Source organism: Artemia franciscana, chromosome 1 (genome assembly GCF_032884065.1).
Source record: "Artemia franciscana chromosome 1, ASM3288406v1, whole genome shotgun sequence".
NCBI classification, from domain to species: Eukaryota; Metazoa; Arthropoda; class Branchiopoda; order Anostraca; family Artemiidae; genus Artemia; species Artemia franciscana.
Genome location: NC_088863.1, coordinates 2,132,913 through 2,152,462, shown reverse-complemented (window position 1 = coordinate 2,152,462; position 19,550 = coordinate 2,132,913). Strand labels below are relative to the sequence as shown.

At 34.3% G+C, this 19,550-nt stretch overlaps 1 protein-coding gene across 5 annotated transcripts in view; it reads right to left on the bottom strand.

Moving 5' to 3' along the window:
* The window catches only part of LOC136043882 (uncharacterized), a 187,375-nt gene that overhangs the window by 88,661 nt on the left and 79,164 nt on the right, over positions 1-19,550 (bottom strand). For all 5 annotated transcript variants that reach the window (XM_065728889.1, XM_065728917.1, XM_065728900.1 and 2 more), the window contains exon 3: positions 18,917-19,058. In XM_065728889.1, the coding sequence (XP_065584961.1) occupies positions 18,917-19,058 (142 nt within the window). The remainder of the gene's footprint in view (positions 1-18,916; positions 19,059-19,550) is intronic.

The window sequence follows — 19,550 nt, the reverse complement described above, 5'->3', positions numbered from 1 at the left end:
GGGCTAAACAAAAAGTAGCCTTTCCCAAATAGGATGGGAAGGAGTTATAAACAGGGATTAAAGAGAGATTGAAACTTTTGTGGGAGGGATAAAGAGTGAAGCTTTGAATAACTGAGCGGAGAAGGAGGATGTACAGCTGGGTTGACCGCAGGTGGCTTTTTGCCACAGCGAGTTACTAGAGTAGTAGTTTTAATCGAAACAAAATGCAAGTTAAGTCTTTTTTCTTCGTTTATCAGCCACATAACAAGCGCCAGGTATTCTGCTACCAGACGCTTCTGCTACCAAACATTTGCCTGCAAGAATTCACTGACAGTTTTGATGGAATAGCCTTCTCATGGAGACAGTTCTAGACGGATATACAGCGGTAAACAAAGCTATTTTTCACCCTGTATTCGAAACGATCTTCTTTTAGGTCATCAAATCAAGTCGTGCCTTGTCAGTTTGTCTTGTCATTTAAAAAAAAATATTGGCTTAAGGCATGCCATTTAAGGTCACAGCAGATACTTTTTGATCCTATATTCTTATTTATACCTTATATTCCTATATTATATTCCTATATTCCTATATTATATTTATACCTTATATTTATACCATTATATTCTTATTCTATATTGTTTAGATATTCTGAAGTTTTCTTTATGAGTTTTGAAATAGCCAGCATTAGATTGGCAAGAACGTTCGACCATAGGTTTTTTACATAGCCTAAACAGACTTTGTGTTTGATTAGTTGATTCTTCAGGAAAAAACACTTTCATAATTAAATTAAACAGCAAAATAAAGTAAAGAGCCACTTAGAACGAACAACAATCATCCAATTATAGGTAACGCTGAAGAGTCGTCTTAGCAGGCAAGGAGTAGGACTCGTGATGAATAAGGGAACTACTAAGTCTTGTTTAAGTTGGGGAGGTATTAATAATGGAATGGTTGCTGATCACTATGTTACTGAACAGTTGCGGGTATCAGTCCGCGGCTCTACATATGCCCCTGTAGAGCCGATTGATGGAGATTGTAGTGATTTAGATGAACTTTATTTAAAAATATAGAATCAAATAGACAGGGTCCCTGGTAAAATTTCTTTTCGTTTTTCCCAGGTTACTAGAGATAGGGATAGACAGTGTCCTAGCATAGGTAAAGTTGGAGTAGGAAAGAACAGCAATGGTTAGAGACTGCTGCAATTTTGTAAACATTACAATGTATTTATAACCAATACAGTCTTTGGTCACACAATGGGACATAAGTTATAACATACTATTCTCATGATGGTAATACATCTAATCTTCTTTGTTATATTATTGTAAGCAAGACTCGTAGGGTCGATTCAAAATGTCTATAATCACTATAATGTGCAGACATCAAGATGTCTGCACATAAGAGTGCAGTTATTGATTTTCAAACAGTTCGTGGTAACGAACTGTAGTAAGGCGCGACCAGGCTCAATAGTAACTGAAACTCTAAAAAACAGAATTTTGATACCAACAGTTACATCAAAAGAATTATATTATAATGCCGATTTTAAATATATAAGTTTCATCAAGTTTCGTCTTACCCATCAAAAGTTACGAGCCCTGAGAATATTTACCTCATTTTAGAAAAAAGGGGCGAACACCCCCTTAAAAGTCATAAAACCTTAACAAAAATCACACCATCAGATTCAGCGTATCAGAGAATCCAACTGTAGAAGTTTCAAGCTCTTATCCACAAAAATGCGGAATTTTGTATTTTTTTGCCTGAAGACAGATCACGGATGCGATTTATTTGTTTTTTTGTTTATATATTAAATAAAAAAACAAGTTTTTTTTAAAATTAAAGTAAGGAGCAACATTAAAACTTAAAACGAACAGAAATTACTGCGTATATGAAAGGGGCTTTTCCTCCTCAACGCCCCGCTCTTTACGCTAAAGTTCGACTCTTTCTCTTAACCCTTTTTTTAAAACAGTAAGAAACTATAGCGTAAAGAGCTGGGTGTTGAGGAGGAGAAGCCCCTTTTATATACGGAAAAATTTTTGTTCGTTTTAAGTTTTAATGTTGCTCCTTATTTTCATTTACAAAAACTCGTTTTTTTTATTTAATTTCTGGACGTTTTTGAACTAATGCATGTTTTGATCTTGGCTCTCCGCACATAAATAATTATAACAAAATTCGCATATTAACTAATTGCAATCAATCGGAAGATTTTGAGAAAAAAGGAGTGAGGGAGGAGGCCTAGTTGCCCTCCAATTTTTGATTACTTAAAAAAGCAACTAGAACTTTTAATTTTTACAAACGTTTTCATTGGTAAAAATATACGTAACTTACGAATTAACTTACGTAATGAACTTCTATATTCGTATGTTTTTATTGCGTATATGAGGGGGTTCAACCCTCGTCGATACCTTGCTCTTTACACTAAAGCTTAAATTGTGTCCCAATTCCTTAAGAATGACCTCTGAGCCACAAAGGCCGTATAATAAATAGTTGAAATTACTAAAAATACTTTAGCGTAAAGAGTGAGGTATAACAAAGAGGTAAACCCCTCATATTCGTAATAATTTTTGTTCGTTTGAAATTTCAATGCTGCTCCTTACTTTCAGTTGAAAAAAACTTTTCATATTTATTTTTCATTGTTTTTTTCAAATAATGCTAGAAAATCCTGCGCCCCCTTCATTGAAGTTCTCTTCCCGCATGAGAAGTTTCTCCATGGAAATATCCTCCAACTTAACCCCACCCCCTCAACTCTTTCCCTTAAACCAAAAAATCTCCCTGAAAACGTCTGTACACTTCCCAGTAACCATTACTATATGTAAACACAGGTCAAAGTTTGTAACTTGCAGCCCCTCCCACGGGGACTGCGGGGGAGTAAGTCGTCCCTAAAGACATAGTTATTGGGTTTTTCGACTATGGTAAATAAAATAGCTAACTCAGAATTTTGATCCGGGAGGGGACCTAGGTGCCCTCCAATTTTTTGTTAATTAAAAAGGGCACTAGAACTTTTAATTTCCGTTAGAATGAGCTCTCTCGCAACATTCTAGGACCATTCAGTTGATACGATCACCCCTGGGGAAAAAACAAAAAAAGAAAAAAAAAACAAATAAACACGCATCTGTGATCTGTCTACTGGCAAAAAATGCGAAATTCCACATTTTTGTAGATAGGAGCTTGAAACTTCTACAACAAGGTTCTCGGATACGCTGAATCTGATGGTGTGATTTAATCGTTAAAATTGTATGACTTTTAGGGGGTGTTTTCCCCTATTTTCTAAAATGAGGCAAATTTTCTCAGGCTCGTAACTTTTGATGGATATAACTGATCTTGATAAAACTTATATATTTAAAATCAGCATTTAAATGAAATTCTTTTGATGTAACTATTGGTATCAAAATTCTATTTTTTAGAGTTTCGGTTATTATTGAGCCGGGTTGCTCCTCACTACAGTTTGTTACCACAAACTGTTTGGTTTATTTTTTATATATGTTTATTTGTTTGCTTGTTTTTGTTTCCCAGAAGTGATTGTATCAACCCATTTGTCCTATAATGTCGCGAGAGGGCTCACTCTAATGGATATTAAAAGTTCTAGTGTCCTTTTTAAGAGACCAAAAAATTGGAAGGCACGTGTTACGTAGGAGGATCTTTCCAATGAAGAATTTATCATAAGGGAAGAGAATTTCTATGAAGGGCGCAAAGGATTTTCTAGTATTATTAAAAAAAAACAATGAGAAACTAAACATTTTTTTAACTCGAAGTAATGAGCAGCATTTAAACTTAAAACGAACAGAAAATATTTCGTATATAAGGGGGCTCGTCTCCTCCATAATGCCATGCTCTTTGCGCTATTAAACAAAAAAGCAAGTTTTTTTTAACGGATAGTAAGGAGCGATAATAAAACTTAAAACGAACAGAAATTACTCCGTATATGAAAAAGACTGTTCCCTCCTCAACGGCCCGCTCTTTGCGCTAAAGTTTGATTCTTCCTCTCCACTCTACTTTTTAAAACAGTAAAAAAACGTTCAGAAATTAAATAAAAGAACAAGTTTTTTTAACCGATAATAAAGAGCGATATTAAAAGATCCTTCCACGTAAATCCCCCCCCATGACCCCCTTTAAGGTGAAAAAGTCCCCCTGAAAACGTCTTTACACGTCCCAATAACCATTACTATCAAACAGTTCATGGTAACGAACTGAAGTAAGGAGCGACCCGGCTCAATAGTAAACGAAACTCTAAAAAACGGAGTATCAGATGCTCTCAGATACACCAAAAGAATCAAATTTTTATGCTGATTTTAAATACATAAGTTTCATTAAATCTAGACTTACCCATCAAATGTTACGAGCCTGAGAAAATTTGCCTTATTTTAGAAAATAGGGGGAAACACCCCTTAAACGTCATGGAATCTTAACGAAAATCATGCTATCAGATTCATCGTGTCAGAGAACCCTACAGTACAAGGTCCAAGCTCTTATCTACAAAAATGTGGAATTTTGTATTTTTTGCCAGAAGACAGATCACGGGTGCATGTTTATTTATTTGTTTTTTTTTTCCAGGGGTAATCGTATCGACCCAGTTGTCCTAGAATGTCGTGAAAGGACTTATTCTAACGGAAATTAAAAGCTCTAGTGCCCTTTTTAAGTGACTAAAAAATTGAAGGGCACCTAGGCCCCCTCCCACACTCATCTTTTCCCAAAGTCACCGGATCAAAATCCCGAGATGGCCATTCTATTCAACATAGTCGAAAAACCCAATAACTATTTCTTTGGGGACGACTTACTCCGCTACAGTCCCCGTGGGAGGGGATACAAGTTACAAACTTTGACCAGTGTATCCATATAGTAATGGTTATTGGGAAATGTATATACGCTTTCAGGGGGATTTTTTTGGTTAGGGGGAGGGGTTGAGGGTACGGGGTTACGCGGGGGAACTTTCCATGAAGGAATTTGTCAACGAGAAAAAATTTTCCATGAAGGGGGCGCAGGATTTCTTAGCATTTTTTTTTAAGGACAATGAAATAAAAGGATATGAAAAAGTTTTTTCCACTGAAAGTAAGGAGCAGCATTAAAACTTAAAATGAACAGAAATTATTATGCATATAAGGAGTTCACCTCCTCCTAATACCTCGCTCTTTACGCTAAAGTAATCTTATTGATTTCAACTATTTATTCTACGGCCTTTGTGATTCAGCGGTCATTCTTAAGGAAATGGGAAAAAATTTAAGCTTTAGTGTAAAGAGCGAGGTATTGACGAGGGAATGAACCCCCTCATATACGTAATAAAAACATACGAATATAGAAGTTAGTTACTTAAGTTAATTCTTAAGTTACGTAGGCTATATTTTTACTAATAAAAACGTTCGTAAAAAATTAAAAGTTCTAGGTGCTTTTTTAAATAACCAACAAATTGGAGGGTAACTAGGCTTACTCCCCGCTCCTTTTTTCCCGAGATTGTCCGATCAAAACTATTTAAAACTATTAAGCCAAAAAAATAAATTAATCGGCAAGTTACGTTTTAATTATTCATGTGCGGTGAGCCAAAATAAAAACATGCATTAGTTCAAAAACGTTCAGAAATTAAATAAAAAAAACAAGTTTTTTGAACTGAAAGTAAGGAGCGACATTAAAACTTAAAACGAACAGAAATTATTCCATATATGAAAGGAGTTGTTCCCTCCTCAACGCCTCACTCTTTACGCTAAAGTTTTTTATTATTTTGAAAAATTGAATTGTGACAAAGAGTGAAACTTTAGCGTAAAGAGTGGGACGTTGAGGAGGGGACAACCCCTTTCATATACGGAATAATTTCTATTCGTTTTAAGTTTTAATGTCGCTTCTTACTGGCATTTAAAAAAAACTTTTTTTGTTTAATTAAAATAAAGATCACCATAAATTATTGTCTAAGGTTAACCCAAAGCTGGAATTTAGGAGAGGTAGCTATTTTCCAGGAAACTATGATGTTGGTTGACTCCAGGATGATTATTACAGATAAAATTTCAAAGATCATTTCAAAGAACATTTGAATACTAAACGTGAGAGTCAACAATTTGACAGTTTTTTGTCATAAACTTGAGAGTCAAAAATTTGGAGAGTCAAAAATTTTACGGTCCCAGTTAAAGATAGGAAACAGGGTTACAGTTAATAATAAAGAAGAAGTTGAAGAAATATGGACAGCAAATTTTGAGAATGTGCAAAACCATGATAGAGTTAATGGAAAAGATATAAAAAAGTATGAAGAAGTTTGTGCCGCTTTGGACATAAAAGTAAGATTTGTTTTGTGAGGAAGAATTAGTGACAGTAATAATAGGACTAAAAATAATAACTTCCAAAATACCGATAATGGAGTAATAAGTTTTTTAATATTGTGATTATGAACTTCGAGCTAAGTTACTCAAGACAATGAATATGGTCTAGAAAGGAAAATACCTTGCGATTTTAAGAAGAATCTGACTAAAGCCTTTTATAAGAAAGGTGATAAGAGTGAGTTTTGTAACTAGAAAGATAATAGCTTGGTTCCTGTTGAAAGAAAACTAATTAGAATGATGAGGGTGTTTAGACTAATCAAAACTGTAGATAAGGTTTTAAGGGAAGAACAGTGTGGTTTTAGGAAGGAGAAAGGACACGTTGACCAGATTTTTTCTATTAGGTTAATAGTTGAGAAGCACTTCGTTCAAGTTCCTTCTATCCTCAGAGTTACAGGTTATAAGCAAGCGCTTGATTTAGCTGATAGAAAAGCTTTAGCGAAGGTTCTATACGTATGCTACAGTAAGTAAGCGTTGCTACAGTAAGGTAGGAAATGAGGTGTAAGTAAGGAATGAGGTAACATTCCTACCAGTAAGGTAGGAATGTGGTAGGATTTGTATTAAAGTAGGAGTTACGCACGTTTGTGCTCTATCCCATTTATATGGATCATTTTGATTTACTGTGTTGTATGGAGTGCAACAAAGGCAATAGGAAAGCACAGAATCAATTATGAAAGTAAAATTCTCTTAGAATTTGACTATGGTGGTAATTTAAGCATCCTAGATGAAATTGTTAGGAAAATGAATGATATTTTTGAGGTTTGAAAAGTTCAGGGTACAAACATAGGCATGAAAATTAATTTTTAAGAAGACTTGGTCGCTAAGAATAGGAATAAGTGAAGGTGAAGAGGTGATGTTGGGCAACGGGAGAAGATCGATCAAGTGGATAGCTTCACTTACTTAGATAATATTAGCAGTAAAGATAGTGGGGGCAGTTGAGATGTTAAAACTAAAATAGCCAGGCCCGGGGCGTTTTTTCACAGTTGAAAAATATTTTTAAAAACTGGAAGATAAGTTTGCAAACCAAGATTAAAATGTTAGAAAATACAGTGATGACAGTGGTCAGGTATGGTTCCAAAACCTGGGTGTTCCTAAAGACGGAGGTGCTTTTACTAAGTCTTTCCCAGAGACGTTGGCTACCGATTGTTTTGAGCACCCGTCTGATTAACGTTGTAAAACAAGCGGGTTCCACCCCAAATTTTAGGGCTATAATGAGGGAATGATTTTTTTTGCACGAATCCAATGTCTCCTTCCTATTAATACATCAAAGAATCATCGATTTTATATGTAAGTAATGACGAAGACCACACTGCCTTTCCATAATACAACATTATGTTGGTTCCCTGTCTTGGGAAAAAAAAAGTCCTCGTTATTCTCTCTTTTGTTGTTGTACGATTTTATATGATGTGCTTTCTTCTGCGACTCGTAGTTATTCTCACTATTGCTTCTTTTCTGGCAAAAGATTTTATTTACGATTCAATATAATTATCCATATTCCATATATTCTTAACATAGATTTCTCCATCCATTATATTCATTTTGGATTCGTTGCGGTACTTGATATCACATGTCTTCCAGCCACAGATCTCGTTGTGCTTCATTTTCATGAATCATTAAATCAGACATTTTTCCTTGCCTTTTGCCTTAGCTGTTCAGATTTATTCAAAACCATATGTGATTTTTTAAAATGTCCTAGATAACCAAATATTCTATCACAAGCATCCTCAGTCGTTATATTTTTGCTTTAGTTGTATTGTTATATAATTCAGTAACAACCAAGAATGTTCCAATGTCCCTGTCCTGTGATATATACATATTACATAACGGCATAGTAACCATTTATTGTTTAATTTCAAGTCATAGGATACCAAATCATTGATTTCAGCTCGTCCGAGGATTTCGAATTTGAATCCAATTCCTCCTTCCTGTTTATCCTTTGCACATACTAAAGTAACATGTTCCTTATTCCATTGTAATTTCTGAATTACTCAATAGCATTATAATCATTTCAATTTTTAGTTGTAAGTCGCATTCTCGTTTGCAATTCACTAAGATTTTATCTGTTTCTCATTCATTGCCTTTTTCTTTCGCTCTTCGGAGTTATTTTTCAACTTCTGTAATTTTGCACATGTCATAGGTACTAAAAATTAATTTCTTTTTCCTGTTTATCCTTTACAAACTCGCACTTGCTTAACTAACAAGCTGCTTCATTCCATGTACTTTTACTTTGTCTTCAAACCACAAATGTCGTTTTGCATCCTTTTTCGTTTGCAATTGAATTTTATTTTTGTCGTTTCTTGTTCCGTGCCTTTTTTTAGCCTTTCAGAGCCGTTTGTCATTCTGTGTAGTTTTGAATAGGCTACATGGTAAATCCCAAAAACGATATTTTTTAATAAGACTCATAAGACTTTTTTTTCCAAAATTAAGGCTCTAAATGACTTTCTCAAGCTCCTTATCTATATCGTTTTTTTTCTCAAGATGGAAAATCCCAAGGAGCTGATCTTCAAAATAAAAGAACAGGTACGTAGCCATTTTAAAAATTTATATATACATATATACATACATATATACATTCACAGTTGCTTGTTTAAAGAGATTATGTATATGCTGAACAATTTAAGGTGATGAAATAAATTGGACTTTTATTATCTCTGTTTCTCCTTTTATAATGGCAAGTTTACTTAATTAGTGGATATCACGTAAAGCCTAAAAGCGTTTTCCTGATTAAGGACGAACATTTATTTAACGATTCATCCTTTTTATTTCATAAAGTGAATGAATTTGAGCTAATGAAAATGTCCATTATTTTGTAACTTATATCCGTCTTTTTTCCAGCGAGCAATCAATAACACACAGGGTGGAGTTTCATTGAATGTTCCATTTCCAACTTTAATTTTCTATTAAAGGTCGTCCTAACTATTTTGTTATCAGGCACATAATACTGTCCATTAAGCTGTGTGGCTTGTGCTTACAGCAAAATAGACATATGTACATTTTACGAACACTGTCTCTGGAGCTTAATTGGATTTGCAGCATTTAGCTAAGTACATTCCATGGATAGTTAAAATGAAAAGACTCGTTTAAAAACTAATTCTATAAATTGTTTCAAAAAAGCTTTTCAAAAAAAGGTAAAGAGTCATATTAAAAACTACACTGTATGGAATTCAGTGTAGTTTTAACACTACATAAAAATATAAAAATTCCTAATAATTATGTCTCTGGGGATGACTTACTCCCCCAAAGTCCCCGTGGGAGGGGCTGCAAATTACAAACTTTGACCAGTGTTTTCATATAGTAATGGTTATTGGGAAGTGTACATACGTTTTCAGGGGGATTTTTGAATGGGCGGAGGCGCTGAGAAGAGAGGGTTATGTGGGAGAAACTTTCCATGGAGGAATTTGTCACGGAGAAGAAGTTTTCCATGAAGGGGGCGCAGCATTTTATAGCATAACTTAAAAAAAAACAATGAAAAAATAAATATGAAAAAGTTTTTTCAACTGAAATAAAGGTGTAGCATTAAAACTTAAGACGAACAGAAAATATTACGCATATAAGGGGTTCACCTCCTCCTAATACCTCGCTCTTTACGATAAAGTATTTTTAGTAATTTCAATTATTTATTCTACGGCCTTTGTGAGTCAGGGGACAAAATTTAAGCTTTAGTGTAAAGAGCGAGGTATTGACGAGTGGGTGAACCTTCTCATATACGTAATAAACACATACGAATATAGAAGCTTGTTACGTAAGCTAATTCGTAAGTTACGTATATCTTTTACTAATGAAAACGTTCGTAAAAATTAGAAGTTCTAGTCGCCTTTTTAAGTACCCAAAAATTGGAGGGCAACTGGGCCTCCCCTCTCATTTTTTCTCAAAATCATTCAATCAAAACTATCGGGAAAGGCATTTAGCCAAATTAATAAATATGCAAATTTCGCTTTAGTTATTCATCTGCAGAGAGCCGAAATCAAACCATGGATTAACTGAAAAAACGTTCAGGAATTAAATTTAAAAAATGTTAACTGAAAGCAAGGAGCGGCATTAAAACTTAAATTGAGCAGAAACTACCCCGTATTAAAAGGGGATGTTCCCTCTTCAACGCCATGCTCTTTACGCTAAAGTTTTTACTGTTTTAAAAAATAAAGTTGAGAGAAAGAGTCAAACTTTAACGCAAAAGCGGGGCTTTGAAGAGGGAACAGCCCCTTTATATACGGGGTAATTTCTGCTCGTTTTAAGTTTTAATGTCGCTCCTTATTTTCAGTTAAAAATAATTGTTTTTTTTACTTAATACTAAAAAGAAAAAAAATAAATTGTCTAGTAATAAACTAAAACTAATGTGTTATGAAAAAAAAATGAACAGAAAATACAAACATCATGTATATAGTTCCTGCAACCTGTAAAACGGAAAAATTGAAGTCAAACGGATCTTGGTAATGAACTGTAGTAAGGAGTAACCCGGCTCAATAGTAACCGAAACTTCAAAAAATTAAACTTTGATACCAATAGTTACATCAAAAGAATTGCATTTTAATGCTGATTTTAAATATATAAGTTTCATCAGGATTAGTCTTACCCATCAAAAGTTACGAGCCTGAGAAAATTTGTCTCATTTTAGAAAATAGGGGGGAACACCTCCTAAAAGTCACACAATCTTAACAAAAATCACACCATCAGATTCAGCGTATTAGACAACCCTTTTGTTGAAGTTTCAAGCTCATATCTACAAAAATTTGGAAGTTCGTATTTTTTGCCAGAAAACAGATCACGGATGCGGTTTTTTTTTAGGGGTGATCGTATCGAATCAGTGGTCCTAGAAAATTGGAAGAGGGCTCATTCTAACGGAAATTAAAAGTTCTAGTGCCCTTTTTAAGTGACAAAAAATTGGAGGGCACCTAGGCCCCCTCCCACGGTCATCTTTTCCCCAAAGTCACCGGATCAAAACTCTTAGATAGCCATTGTATTCACCATAGTCGAAAAAACCTAATAACTATGTCTTTGGGGACGACTTACTCCCCCGCAGTCCCCGTGAGAGGGGCTGCAAGTTACAAACTTTGACCTGTGTTTACATATTGTAATGGTTACTAGGATATGTACAGACGTTTTCAGGGGATTTTTCTGGTTTACGGGGGGGGAGAGTTGAGGGGGGGTTACATGGGAGGATAATTCCATGGAGGAAATTCTTGTGGGGATAGAGAATTTCAATGACGGGGGCGCAGGATTTTCTAGCATTATTTGAAAAAACAATAAAATTTAAACATGAAATGTTTTTTCTACTAAAAGTAAGGAGCAGCATCAAAACTTAAAACGAACAAAAATTATTACGCAAATGAGGGGTTTACCGCCTCGGAATACCTTACTCTTTAAGTTAAAGTATTTTTAGTAATTTCAACTATTTATTTTACGGCCTTTGTGATTCAGAGGTCATTCTTAAGGAACTGGGACACTAAGCCTTAGGTATAAAAACTTGCGAATACAGAAGTTCGTTACGTAAGTTATTTCGTAAGTTACCTATTTTTCTACTAATGAAAACGTTCGTAAAAAATTAAAAACTCTAGATGCATTTTTAATCAAAAAATTGGAGGGCAACTAGGCCTCCTCCCTCGCTCCTTTTTTCTCAAAATCTTCCGATTGAAACTATGAGAAAGCCATTTAGCCAAAAAAAATAAAATACAAATTTCGTTTTATTTATTTATGTGCGGAGAGCCATGATCAAAACATGCATTAATTCAAAAACGTCCAGAAATTAAATTAAAAAAAACAAGTTGTTTTAAATGAAAGTAAGGAGCAACATTAAAACTTAAAACGAACAGAAATTACTCCGTATATGAAAGGGGCTTTTCCTCCTCAACGCCCCACTCTTTACGCTAAAGTTTTTTACTGTTTTAAAAAGTAGAGTTAAGAGAAAGAGTCAAAGTCAAGAGTTAAGAAATCTTTCTTGGAGGAATATGTCATGGGGGAAGAGAAATTCAATGAAAAGGGCGCAGGATTTTCTAGCATTACTATATATGTAAAAAAAAACAATGAAAAAATAAATTTGCATAAGTTTTTTCAATTGAAAGTAAGGAGTAGCAATAAAAATTAAAACGAACAGAAATTATTACGCATATGAGGGGTTCTTCTCCTGCTAAATACCTCTCTTTCTACTAAAGTATTTTTAGTAATTTCAACTATTTATTCCACGGCCATTCTGATACAGGAGTCATTCTTAAAGAATTGGGACAAAACTTAAGATTTAGTATAAAGAGCGAGGTATTACCGAGGGGACAAACCCCTCATATACATAATAAAAACATAAGAATATAAAAGTTAGTTACGTAAGTTAATTCTTATGTTACGTATGTTTTTTACTAATAAAAACGTTTGTTAAAAATTAAAAGTTCTAGTTGCGTTTTTAAGTAACCGAAAAATTGGAGGCCAACTAAGCCTCCTTCCCCACCCCTTATTTCGCAAAATCGTCTGATCAAAACTAAGAGAAGGCCATTTAGCCAAAAAAAGAATTAATATACAAAATTCATTTTAATAATTTATGTGCGGAGAGCCAAAATCAAACATGCCTTAATTCAAAAACGTTCAGAAATCAAATAAAAAAAAACAAACTAGTTTTTTTAACTGAAAGTAAGGAGCGACATTAAGACTTAAAACAAACAGAAATTACTCCGTGCATGAAAGGGGCTGTTCCCTTCTCAACTCACCGCTCTTTACGCTTAAGTTTTATACTGTTTAATAAAATAGAATTGAGAGAAAGAGTCAAACTTTAGCGTAAATAGCGGGGCGTTGAGAAGGGAACAGCCCCTTTCATGCATGGAGTAATTTCTGTTCGTTTGAAGTTTTAATGTTGCTCCTTACTTTCAGTTAAAAACTAGTTTTTTTATTTATTTAATACCTCTAAGAAAACATTCGGTGAATATGTTCAATCAACCATGTAGGCTATCTATGCAGTTTATTTTTTGCGAAATTTTTACAGTGAAATTTTGGCTGATGCTTATTCATATGAATTGAAAATCTGCGAGATTTTTGGTGTTCTGTGTGGCTGAAGCCATTCCATAGAAGCCTTCGAAAATACACTCGTCTTAATCCCTCATTGTATTGAAATAATCTTTTAAGCTTTTAATTTGCGGAAGTTGTTTTTTTGTTTAAATAAATGCATTTCAATGTAATTTAGATAAAAGCTGCGTTCTGTTTTCCTTAAAAAGTTAAAACTTGAAAAAGATGTCACCAATCAATATAACCCGAGTCCTCCTTTTCTTGTGGTTAATAAATAGTTCTCATGAACCCGGAGACTTATTATAAAATTTCAAGCAGATAAGTGAAAAAAATTAGCTTTCTTGTGCATAGAATCGTTAGAGCCGATGTTTTCCTCGAATTTATAGTCCTCATTAAGGTCCCTTTTGTCCAATCTGCTTACCAGGAAATTTCCATGCCGATCTGAGAAGAACTATTTTTGATTCATTTATGGGTACCACAATTCAATCACAAACCAAAATAGACACAATTCAATCATTTCTCAAAAAATCATCTCCTCATAGGTTCGTTTTGCTTAGTGTGTATGCTCCGTAAGTTAAGAGGCGGTCGGCTACATAAAATGAATCTATTTTAGTGGTCATGAATCAGCACAATAGATTTTTTTTTACTTTTTGTCCCTTGTCTACATATCCTGTAAGTGTAAGCATATCCGAGAAATAAAAATTTATTAATTCATATCTGGTGGATCAATACAACAATACTTCAAAATGATTTATCTTCATTGAGGTTTACCTGGCCCTCTCTATATGACAGCTAACTTTAAGCCTATCACAGAAAAAAAAAATTAAGGTTAATTTTTCGGTAACAATAATCGATAGAGCAAAAATTAGTACCAAAGCTTGTACCTTTTTAATATTATGTGTACTTTTTTTTAAGTAAATTTTGTATCAAATAATAACTTAATTGCTTTTTTTCGAATAGTTAAGACTTAGGACTTGGAATCAGGAATGAGTTCAGCATTGCATCGTCAATGAATTCAAATTGGAATAGCTTGAACTTAGTTTGCACTGATGACGAATCTTCAAGCTTTCGTTTCTTTGTTTTTTGAGGTTCGATGGCCACTGCCTTGGGGGGATATCTTGGATCCCTTGGCTCCTTTTAGTGGTCACTAGAGGTGTAGCATTTCTTGTTTTTTTTTCGGACAAAATTTTCATTAAACTGAGTTATTGTTGTACAAAGAGCCAACAGTTCTTGCAAAAAAGTCATTCAAGCCTGAATTGGTTCTATGATACTGATTTATGTTTGGATGATTAAAAAAATTCTTGTTTTTCTGAAGATTTAATTTCAATTTTATAATAAAATCATGACGTATTATGCCTTCAGCCAAAATAATTATTATTTTTAAGATATATTGAAGATCTGATTCCAAAAAATCTTTAATAACCAGTAATTAATTGTGTAAGAAATATAAACTTCATTTTGTTTTGAAGAGATCAAAATAAAATTAGTCTTATAAATGCCTTAGACATGCAATTATTTAGAGACATTGACAGTCATAGGAAGACAGAACGTAATAAAATTTGATAATCAAACCATGGAATAAGATCCTTTATATAAAGAGGCGTACCATGGAAAATTTTGTGTCTTTACAATAGGAAAATTAAACAAAAAACAAACTTTTAATGAGAAACATAGAAAATTACGAGGAAAAAAATATTAGACTTAACAGAGAAAGCCCTAAGGCATATGCCCTGTTCATATACACGAATTAAATAAGGAAAACTTCTCCTTATTTGTTTTTCTTTTGAGTTATAAGTCCTTAAATTCTATTGATTTTATGTTTCCTATGTAGTTTCTTTTCTTTCCTAGCAGAATCCTTAGTCCATTGGACTTTCTATATCTTCTAGCACAAATGATAACAACACAATAATAAGAGAAACTTCATCTTGTAAAATGCTTGATCACAGATTTTGATCCTTTCGTTTAGTTGGAGTGTACTCAAAATAAGCTATGTAAACAATTCTTACAATTTGGTAAGTTTCAAAAGCAAACGTGTTGAAAGACAGCGTTCACCCATTGCTGCTTCGTTCCATTAAATATCTAAGAATTTGTTGAGAAGAAACTGACCTCGTGATAAGGAGGTCAAGATATAACTCCTTGGCACTGACACTTGATTTTAAAAAAGTAAAAAAAAAGAATCTGTAAATGTTCAGGGTAGTGTTAACTAGATCAAGATGATGTTGCATAGAACATGATGTCAATAACACGTTTAAATTGAATCCCAACCAAACAAGGGGCAGTCATTTTTATGGGTAGATACCACTTATCTTTCCATAAATTAATTTATTGCCATTTACAATTGAAACAAAATAAAGGTATAAAAAGGGCAAGATTTTTGAATAAGGTAGTTTGGCATTTGTGTATCATAGGCCACTCAAGTTTGCGTTGTGCAAAACTTGAGAACAAACCGGTTTCTTCGTTAGTTTCTTTCAGTTTAGCATGAGACAAGACAAAGACAAGTGACAGAATAGATGGGAAATATATAATTTAGGCTATATATTTGTACATTATGGGGGGAAGGTTGGGGGTAAAGTATTTGGACAATTTGAAGTTAGAAAACAATCATTACTCCATATAATACGTAATAATTGTACCAAACACATTTTGTATGCAGACCCGCTATACTTTACCCCTACCCCCTAAAGCGCAAATATATAGCCCAAATTTATTTTCAAAGTATTATATTTTAAATATATTTTCTTTTATGTTTCATTAAGATTGAGTGTCAAAGAAACACTTTCTAATTAAATGGAGCACTTGAGTGGCGCATAATACACAAGTACCAGTTTGTTATCACGAAGCTTTTATTTCAATCTTCTAGCAATACTAAATATAAAAACAAGTTGTTTTGACTGAAAGTAAGGAGCAACATTGAAACATAAATTGAACAGAAATTATTATGTATATGATGGGGTTCAACCCCTCGTCAATACCTCGCATGAGGTATGCCCGTATTTTGGTAGGCCATGGGCAAGACGTGCACTCTTTGGCTTACTAGACTTGGGAGCCTTAATTTTGAAAAAAAAATATTTTTCATGTGAACGACATCACATTAACATGTATTTAAAGACAAAAAAAGATACATGACAGTATTCCAATAACGTCATGCATTATACAAAAGACGTTTTATTCAGTCAAAAATTTTCATTAGCATTAGATATACCTAGAGAACAACCTAAAAAAAAAAAAAAATACCAACTTGATGGCCTTTTAAGCTTCCTTCGGATAAATACATGTAAAATTTGGAACAACATAATCTAAATATTATGTTGGCAGCATCAAAATTTTAGAATTGCCAAGACGGAGCATGGCCGAAACCGGTTGGAAACCAACCCGATCCATATTTTATGAGGTATTGAGAAGGCCCTCTCCTTAAAACCTCGCTCTTTACGCTAAAGTTTTTTTTAGTACTTTAAAAGCGTTATTTATTTTAATCAAACGGTCGTTATGATTCAGGGGTCATTATTAAAGAATTGGGACAAAATTCGAACTTTAGCGGAAAGAGCGAGGTACTCATGAGGGGTCGAACCCCTTTATATACCTAATTATTTCTCTTAGTTTTAAGTTTTAATGTTGCTCCTTACTTTCAGTAAAAAAACTTGTTTTTGTTTAATATTACCAGAAGACTGAAACAAAAGCTTCAGAAAAACAAGTATATGGCACCTCTCATCTATCATGAGAGGGATCCAATAGCAAAGACACATACTGCCGAGGGACATGTGTTTTAAACTGAAAATAAGGAGGAGCATCAAAACTTAAAACAAACAGAAATTATTACATATAGGAGGGAGTTCGCCCTCTCGGAAATACCTTGGTCTTTGCGTTAAAATTCAAATTTTGTTCCAATTCTTTAAGAATGACCCCTGAATCACAAAGACCGTTTAATTAGAATAAATAGCTCTTTTGAAAGTGCAAAAAAAAACTTTAGCATAAAGAGCAAGGTATTGACGAGGGGATAAACACCCTTATATATGTAATAATGTCTGTTTGTTAAAGTTTTAATGTTGCTCCTTACTTTCAGTTGAAAAAACCTGTTTTTATTTTATTTAATTTCTTATCTTTTTTTGAATAATGCCGGGAAACCCGGCGCCTACTGCATAGAAAATTCCCTTTTCCCATGAAAATTTCACTATGGATAGATCCTGCTATATAACCCCCTCCCCCAACCAGAAAAAACTCCTGAAATCGTCTGTATACTTCCCAATAACCAATACTAGGGTATATGTAAACAATGGGCAAAGTTCCTCAGTTGCAGCCCTTCCCATGGGGACTGTGGGGGATTAAGTCATCCTCAAAGCCATAGTTATTAAATTTTTCGACTATGCTGAACAAAACACCTATCTTAAAATTTTGATCCGGTAACTTTAGGGAAAAAGTGAGCGTGGGAGGGGGCCTAGGTGCCCTCCAAAGTTTTTTGGTCACTTAAAAAGGACACTAGAACTTTTAATTTCCGTTCCAATGAGCTCTCTTGCGATTATTCTAGGACCAGTTGGTCGATATATTTTTTCAAAAATAAGGCAAATTTTCTCGAAATGCTCTCACTTTTGATGGGTAAGATTAAAATTAATGAAACTTATATATTTGAACTCCGCATAAAAATTCGATTCTTCTGATGTATCTCATCGTATCAAAATTCCGTTTTTTAGAATTTTGGTTACTATTGAGCCGGGTCGCTCCTTACTTACAGTTCGTTACCACAAATCGTTTGATGCAAGGCAGCAATACTATCCAGCCGACAGCTGGAACGTGGTGAAAACAATCTAAGTGGATTTTGTTTTTTCTTTTGCCTGGGACTGGTAAGTTGAGATTGATAGGCTAACCTTTATTGTTAGTAGCTTGTTGGGGGAGAGACCGATGAGGCAAAAGTGCCAAGACACACCTGAAAGCTTATATGAATATACCTAGGCCTAAAATAACTTTGCCCAAGGTATTTTAATGCATCTATCTTCACAGTCAATGGTAATGGCAGGGTGCACGGTTCCCAATTTTTAAGAGTTCCTGATTTTGAAATTTAGAGCCCTGGTAGAACCTTTCCAGGTCTTAACTTTAAAAGAATTCATTTGAAAAATGACGAATGAGGGAGAGATTGAATAAGGGAATTGGTCAGATTAGATATGGTTTAGTCAGTGTGGTGCAGGGAAAGAAAGGTGTGACCTTGTTTTGTGCTACTTCCGGGCTCTTTGAAGAAATATTAATTGTCAGGGAAAATGGAGGACGGCCGTCTTACAATTGTAAGGCAAAATGGAGCAGGTAAGTCATTACAATTTTAGGGCAAAGGCAGTTGCTGTATTTACTATGTCTTTCTCTCTTAGATATTTCTGTTTTTCATCGATAAGCATATGTATTTTTTCTGAATAACTTGTATTTATGTAATCTACATGTTAAATACATATGCCCCTTTTGGTTGTATCAGCAATCAGCAAACAATATTTTGTGTCCAGGATAATTTAAACCCCCCTATCTAACTATTGATCTTGCCTCAAAATATTCAATGTTAGGAAATTTTGAACATAACTGACATTTAATATGTCAAAGGTAATTTTTTCAAAAAGAACTGCTTCAATCACAATTTTCAAACATAATTCTAAGAGAAGTGGTGAAAGAAGGAAGAGCCAAAGAAAAAGGGAGCTTACTTGGGCGGCACTTGAAGGCTACCTCAGTGAATACCATATTACTGGGACAGGAGTCAGGCTCTCCCAATTGACTCATAGACGGCACTATTTTGCACATCCGTTGCTTGGAGCAAGCTGCTACGACGCTACTCAATAAAGCATGCTAAAAAAGAAATACATATATACAAAACGGAAAACTCTTTATCCCCGGTTTGCTTGATCAACGAAAACCATGATTCTATTCTAAAATGCCTACCCAGAAGAAAATAAACTGCGTACATTAAATAGCCTGTAGCCCGACCACTTACAATTGATGTAAAAATATTGTTTTAACATAAAGGCATCTTAAGCCAAAACTGCTGGAAAATAACTGGTCCGGGACCTTTCCAAGATTTGCTATTACATCTGCCAGGGGCGTCGTTTGGGGGGGGGGGATTCCCCCCATAATGCGAGGAAAAAATGATACATACCTCATGCCCCTTGACTATCTGGATATGGAACCCACTTGCCCCCGCCCCCAATAAACTGCTGGAGTTACGCACCTGACCTTTGCTGAAAATTGTTTAAGGCTCTTGGTAATTTCTATCTTAGGGGAACATTTCTCACTTGTAACTTGTTACAGCTGATAGTTTTATGTTTCTCAAAACGAGGTACA